Source organism: Etheostoma spectabile, chromosome 7 (assembly GCF_008692095.1).
Source record: "Etheostoma spectabile isolate EspeVRDwgs_2016 chromosome 7, UIUC_Espe_1.0, whole genome shotgun sequence".
In the NCBI taxonomy this organism is placed as follows: Eukaryota; Metazoa; Chordata; class Actinopteri; order Perciformes; family Percidae; genus Etheostoma; species Etheostoma spectabile.
Genome location: NC_045739.1, coordinates 21,198,547 through 21,206,452, shown reverse-complemented (window position 1 = coordinate 21,206,452; position 7,906 = coordinate 21,198,547). Strand labels below are relative to the sequence as shown.

The 7,906-nt window shown below is 41.2% G+C and overlaps 1 protein-coding gene across 1 annotated transcript in view; it reads left to right on the top strand.

Annotated features, from left to right (window-relative positions):
* klhdc8b (kelch domain containing 8B) overlaps nt 1-7,906 on the top strand; it is a 147,913-nt gene that overhangs the window by 132,950 nt on the left and 7,057 nt on the right. The window contains exon 5 of the mRNA XM_032519795.1: nt 2,933-3,034. Coding sequence (XP_032375686.1) covers nt 2,933-3,034 — 102 coding nt within the window. The remainder of the gene's footprint in view (nt 1-2,932; nt 3,035-7,906) is intronic.

Genomic DNA, 7,906 nt, shown 5'->3' with positions numbered 1-7,906 from the left:
CACACACACACACACACACAAACACACACACAGTCAGTCAGAGACTGAGAGACTGAACAGAACAGATACGATAACACTGTCATGGCTATTTCTGCCAATTTATCTACAGACGGCACCGGGAAGAGCAAAACAGAAAAAGTTACAAGCTTGCATGCTTGTTTGAAAGCTCAACTCCTCACTCCTCTCCTCCCGTATGTCTGCGCTATATTTGCATGTTATCTGGCCTTTCCATTTTCCACGGCTGAATAGCTGATGTGTTGCAGCCAGCATATCTAATAGTGAGCTGCTGGTGGCTCTGCCTTCCCCTCCTCTGACGCAGAGATTACCATTTAGCTACTTTCCCAACAGCCAGCAGCACTACAGCAGCTTCGCAACCCATTTTTGTTACATTGGAAACATGCCTCTCTCTCTCTTTCTCTCTCTCTCTCCTCTCCTCTCCAGTTTCCTCTCCTCTCTGGTTTCCTCTTCTCCCCCTCTCCCCTCCTCTCCAACTCACCTCCCTCTCCTTCTCTTCTACCTCACCTCTTTTGTTTACTCACCTCCTCTCTGCTCCAAGAAATCAAATTGGACAAATTGTATCTAGTTTTCAACATTTTTGAAATGAAAGCTTGTATTTTTTAATCCTCTAATGCCTCTCTGTCATTGTTGCTGACTAACAGAAACGAGAATTTGTTCACCAAAGTAATTTATTTTTAATTCTCTTGGCAAGTGATGCATAACATTTTTTTTTTAACAGCAGTTGAGAAAGTCTTGTTAACAGGAAAATATCAGCAAAGTGCAGAGAACAGCACAACACATGCCCTTTAAAAATTACTTTACTTGGTAAAGTAATGGTACTTTGTGAACTTTTTTTTTGCCCTCTGCCGTGCTCAGTGTTTGGTGCAAAGTGGAATTTGGCCGTCTCTTTGTTTACCCGGTACCCGGAGGCTCGGTTGCAGTCAAAGTACACTTACAAAAACACCGCTTTCTGTTAGGTGAGATAACTGATCTCTGGTGACCATTTAGTGGCCTGCACCTCTGACACTCATGTGAAACTAAGCTTATCATGTCAAATGACAACTCATCTATCCACTTACCCATACCTCTATCTACTGTCATGGAGCTTATCCCAGTCAGGGTAGTTATGGTAGCAGGGCGAGCAATGCAGACGTTTTCATATATTTTGCTCACATTCCTAAATGAGGTACTGAGAGGCATTAACCCCAAATACAGCAATGTTTCTCTCTCAATATGTTTTTAGTAATGCTAGCTAGAAAGATACACACAACTTCATTTGTGTTACATCCATTTGCTGCTTTTGTCCAAAACAACTTACAATAAGTGCATTCAAACAACGTAGGATGGAATACCACCATGAATTTGACATTTTTGTTTTGAGTAAAATGTCTCAACAACGTTTAGATGGATATTCTGTATCAACGACGATTCATTAAGGGGATTGTTCAGGTGCCGCCAGAAGATCCGCTGGATGTCCCTTATTTTCGGCCAGATGTCCGTCACCACCCAGAACTCTGCAGTGTAAATCATTACAGCTAGCTGGACTATCTGTACAATCTCAGTTTTCTGTTGCACAACTAAGACAACTTTTCACCAAGCACATATTCCACCAAAACAAGTTCCTTTCAAGCCTTTTTGCAGAGGCGCCATCATTGAGTCCGGCCAACACGATTGTGATTGGTTTAAAGAAATGCCAATAAACCAGAGCACAGTTTTCTCCCATCACGCAATGCTGTGTGGACTCGCCAGATCCTCCTCAGCAGCGCTGTGGAGGAAGGTCTGCCAATGCAAGACTGGATGGATAGCTGTGATAAGTTGAGCCGGCATTCATGTCACATGTCTAGCCCTGGTAATGACAAACACTGATTTTAGGGAAACTGAAGACTGAAGAAAAGATTGCTAAGAACCTGCAATGGTCATGGGTGTAGGGCATAATTTCCACAAATGATAAGAGGGGAAATATGTCCCTCCCCTCATTCAAAAATAAAAAATTAAAATTTAAAACTAGTAGACTGTAGCACAGGAAGAAAAGTACCACCATCCACAGTGATGGGTAGTCAGCCTCTTATCATTTACAGCATTATGCATTCATTTGCATTATGTATATGCAGCACATTTTAAATGCTTGTGTTGTTTTGTATTTTGTTGCATTTCCCCTGAATTTGCAGCTCATTTGCAGAGGAGACGTGGAGGAGTGGGAAAGTGGATGTGGCAATACATATCACTGTTCCAGATATGGAAATTGAATTCAGTAGTGTGTTTCAAGCCAGAGAATAAGGGAGGGGAAAGGTGGAGAGTGAGGGAGGTCCTGAGGTGGACCTTATTGTGCTATGAAATACAGATCTCTCGATTATGTACTTCATCTTTGCCGTCTCTTCTTCTCCGACTCCCTTCCGACTTCTGCTCTCTCTTCCTCTGTCCAGCAGTAGTCCAGCTTTGCCAGACCCCCCTCCGAAGCGTGCTGAAAAAGGGTCTGGCTAGTCCACATAGCATTCAAGGATGGAAGGAAAACATGCTTATTGGCATTTCTTTAAACCAATCAGAATTGTCATGGGCGGTATAGTCGTGCGAGAGAAAACTCAGATTGGACACATAGTCTAGCTAGTTGTCTCAATTTACCCTGCAGAGATCTTAGGAGTTAACTGTAGTTCTCATGAATCCACCAAAAATGCCAGCAAAAAGAAAGCGGAAAGAAACGGAAAATACATGCATCCGGCAGAATTTCCTGTGGTACCAGAGCAATCCCGAAAAATCTAAATCCTAACTGAATTTGAAAAAGAGTTTCTGTGTTTGGCTGTTAACATATGTAGCTGTTTTTTGGTTTTTCTTCTAAATTCTTTGGCAATGAGGAACTTGTATTTTTTTTCTGTTTGTCTGGTTGACTGACCTTTTCCAAAATGACTGACAGTGTCTTGTGTGCTCTCGCCTCTGGCAGGCATCTGGATCAAACCCAGCCGGACATCCAGGATGAGGGAGAAGAGGGCTGACTTTGTGGCGGGATGCCTGGGCGGAAGGGTAATCGCAGCTGGTGGTCTAGGTCAGCACCTCCATTTCTTTCCCTTTTCCATGTGTCTTCTATTTTGTCAAATAAATACAGCACAGTGCTTTGACCCAAGGAAAAGGGATGAGGGACAGGTCATCCTGTGATTGATTTCCAATGTTGCAGCACCTTTTCTCTGTTCAAGGACATATCTTACAACTGCTCTCCTCTACTGTGTATTTTTTGATATATAATGAAATACAATTGAGTTTTAGTTTTAATAAAACCAATTACTCAAACATTTGAAAAAACAATTTTACATTTTGTATGGTATGTATAAAGTATGAAAAACAAACTGATTGTCATGGGTAAAATGAAATCACATAACCCATTTGTGTTTATGATGACACTCTTTCTAAAGTAAAAGTTAAAATCATTACCTGGTAAAAGATTATGGTTGTTTCTGAAGAATTAACATAGTAATACTACTATTACTAGGTAACTTAAAACATGTTGAGATATTCCCTGTATACTTACAGTTCATTTGACTTCATTTGATAATAAAAGGCCCCCCCACTTACAGACAGTGAAGTTGTTTGTGCCGCCTTCACTGCTAACAGCTAACTAAATACCAACTCTGATTCATCACAAACACCACGCACATTGTACGCGTGCTTACACACACAACCAAATTAATTTTCCATTAACTTTCCATTTTCTCCTTGACTAAGCTGCATTTGTTAAAGTAAATGACGTGTGAAGAGAGACTGAGCGATGCTACAAATTAATCACAGGTCAGCTTTTATCTTCAATTACATGCTTGTAAAGCAGATATTAATATTTCTTTGCACCTGCATGCATCAGCAAGATACATACAGCAAGATACAAGAAAGCATGTTCAAACTTTTGACTGGTATTGTGTATATACATACACTCACACACACACACACACACACACACACACACACTGGTCTGGTAGTTCTATTGACAGATTTAATAGCCATCTATTTCTCAAAAAATATCTTGCTCTGCATAAACACACAGTTAACGCAAATGCTAGATGTTGTAGTGGTTTACTGTCTCAGTCTGCTGTGATTGGTCAGCACATCTGGGTCTCTGCATCAGTGCGTTCCACTCTCCCTGTGTCTGTATGGCTCGTTGCAGCCAGGGACGACTGTAACGGAGACCAAAAACTACACAACCGTGGACATGATTCAGCAGAATTGAGGAGAAATTAAGATTTGCAACCAAGATTACTTGTCACCTGTTGTGGTTCATCACAGTCACCGTTGTGTCTGCCTGGCATACACTGTGTGTAGGACGGCCGATTTAACCCGCCAGTCCTTACCGATATATAGTGGAATGTGTGATGTAGCTCTCTGCTGTGAGCGCCGTCTAGCAGAGCCACAAAAGAATAAAAAATACAACTTGCTAGTGCAAAGTTAGCATTAGCAAGTTAACTTGCATTTAAGAATTAGATTGTATATATTTTTTTAAACTTTTTCTTTTTATTGTTGTGATAATATTATTTTTTACATAGTTAAACATAGTATTAAGTTAGTAATATTATAGTATAATATTAATTATCCAAAATTCCTATTGTCCGCAAACGGTTAAACAGTTAATCAATAACATCGGTGCTTCAGAACGATCTGAAATCGGAGGCTTTTGCGCACATGGATTACAGAAAGTAAGGAAAAGCATAATACTTCTCCATTTATTGATTGACACCTCAGTGCATCTCAGATTGTTTCTTAACACATTCCCATGTAGGCTTAATACACTTGAGCAGTTTTGTTCTTTGTCCACAGATCAAAGTGACAGACACTAATGTGTAGGGACACATGTGCGTGTGCACGTGCTTGTGCATGTGAAAAGAGAGGAAAATGCCAATTTTGTCCTGCTGAGAGAGACTGTTAGAAATTCAGGAGGTGACAACAAAGAGAGAAAAAAAGAGATGGTTGAGTGAGATACAAGAATGGAAGTGTGTGTGTATATGTGTGTGTGTGCGTGTGTATGTGTGCGGATGACACAGGAGGGAGAGTGAGAGGAACAGAGTTAGATATGGTATGTTTTTCTCTGTGCGAGTGTCAGCTGTGAGTCTGGCTCACCATCTAATCTATGGGGATATTTTGGGCATGTGAGTCATAGCTGGTTTACAGCACATTTCCAACCCTCTGCTTTTTCACTTGGGGAATAAAAGTGGAAAATACATCCTCAAAGACCAAAATGCATCTATAATGCAGTTGTACTGTATGTGTGTGCAGGTTAAGATTAAGGATTAAAATAGTCTTACATAAACTGGGTATATGTTTGTATTATACTGTATAGAGATTAACTCACTTAACCCTCTATTGCATGTTGTTGCCATATGTAAACAACATGCAATAGAGTGTTAATGAAAAAGCAGAAGTTTTCTGCACTTTTTATTGATCTGTCCAAGGCTTCTGATACTGTTGATTGTAACATTTTGTTAAATGAACTGCTTTCCATTGGTTTGGTAAATCTACTCCCAACTGGTTCAAATCATGAGATTGTTGAAAAATGTTTCCCCAAAAGTGTCCCACAAGGACAAATTACTATTATACCTATATAACTATTATGTTTCCTTTACGTAAATTGTTTTTTCAACTAAGCATCTTAATGTCCATTTCTATGCTGATTAAATATGCCGCTCATAGAATTGACATTTTGATAATGAGACCAAAAAACGATATGAAATGCAATTGATTGAGCCTTAATTTGAATTTTATGTCTGAATTGTGAATTGAAATGCCACTTATGCATATTGAATTGACAATTGCAAAGTGTGAATAATTTTTTAAAAGGAAAAAGGCTCAACAAGTTCCATAGAAAACGTACCTTGCTTATACAGATTATATTACACACATATCTACAAAAGTACTGGAAGAAGCAAGAAAGACGGTCAAAGATGAGTCCTGTGAATTACTTAAAATATAATAAGAGCTGTAAAGAGGGACAGTAATGACGCTATGTACAGCACACATCATACCACAAACTGTACGGCAGGCTTGCTGTGGCGTCCTTTAGACTTAAAGTGCTGTGTTATTGTCTCGCTGTCTGAAAAACGGAAGCAGGAGGTCAGAGAGAGATGAATAGAAAAGACAGATAATGAACACTTGTGCGCTTCCGAAAGGGTAACGCTGAAGAATAGGGATGGAAACAGTAGAGGATGAAATTGATATTGGAGCTGCAGATGCAAAAAAACAAACAAACACAGACTGCAACAGATGATTCCCAATGTTTTTGGCCGATTAATCACTTGGTCAAGTTGAGGCAGGAACACACATTACGTTTTTTTATTTCATAAAGCAAAAAGAAATTACAACATTATACATTGAAGCACAAATCTTTCAGCTCCTACTACGTGAGCCCCGTCTCTGTGCGTAACAGAGTTTTTCCTGCGTGTGTGTGTGACGTGGAATGTTAGACAGCCAATAACAAACATTATTAGATCTTGGTGAAAGCATGCTGCATGCTTATTGGCTATTGAAATTGGGTATTAAATGAAGAGGCAATTCTTGATACTCGATACTTCAGAGGCAATTCGGTTATAACCTAAAAAGTATTGAATTCGGTACCCAGCCCTAGTGATAGCATCTGAAATCCATCCATCCCTATTCGTCCGCTTATCTGGGGTTGGGTTGCGGGGGCAGCAGGGGACCCCAAACTCCCTTTACCCGAGCCACATTAACCAGCTTTGACTGGGGAATCCTGAGATGTTCCCCGGCCATGTTGGAGATATAATCCCACCACCTAGTCCTGGGTCTCCCCCAAGGCCTCCTCCCAGCTGGATGTGCCTGGAACACCTCCCTAGGGGAGGCGCCAAGGAAGCATCCTTACCAGATGCCCGAACCACCTCAACTGGCTCCTTTTGACGTAAAGGAGCAACAGCTCGACTCCGAGCTCCTCTCGGATGACTGAGCATCTCACCCTATCTCTAAGGGAGACACCAGCCCCCCTCCTGAGGAAATCCATTTCGGCCGCTTGTACCCTTGATCTCGTTCTTTGGGTCATGACCCAGCCTTCATGACCATAGGTGAGGGTAGGAGCGAAAATTGACCGGTAGATTAAGAGCTTTGCCTTCTGGCTCAGCTCTCTTTTCTTCACAACAGTGCTATAAATTGAATGTATTACCGGCCTGCTGTGCCGATTCTCGCACCAATCTCCCGCTCCCTTGTCCCCTCGCTCGCGAACAAGACCCATCTGAAATAACAAAGTCAATTTATCAATAGAAATAACTCCTCGAACACACAGATCATGGACTGATGAGATGCTAGAGTGTTAAAGCTAAATGTTACATCATGAAGCACCACAGGACACCATGCGCTACCAACTCTAAACAAACAAATGGGTGAAATCTCTGTACTGTATGCACTGTAGCTTATGTATTGTGTATGTGCGAAAAGCAAGGAGGTAAGAAGAGGAAAAGTGGCGGAGAGACTAAGAACATTGCAATGGAGGTTGAGAGTTGACAGAAGCACAAGAAAGGAAGACAGTTTGAGACGAGCAGCATCAAAGAAGAAAAAGTGAAGCCAAAAGGAGATCAAGAGAGTGGAGAGGAGGATGAAAAGAGAAAGAAAAGTTGGGGCGAAAAGAGCAAGGTGGAGGATAGATGGTTAAGAGCGATAAAGTACAGGTAAAGGACTAGAAGGAGAAAGAATAAATAGAAGAAATAAAGCTAGAGGAGAAATAGGCAAGAAGAGGCAAAAGAGATACCAGGAAAAAATAATGGAAGTAGAGAGGAGAGGAATGGAGGTCAGGAGGAGAGAGAGGAGAGGAGGGGAGAGAAGCGGCGGGTGAATTGACCTGACGTTTGTGGGCAGTGAATCAAAGCAATGGCAGGAAGCCTTTGAGCACCAAGAGGAGCACAGTGTGTGTGTGTGTGTGTGTGTGTGTGTGTGTGTG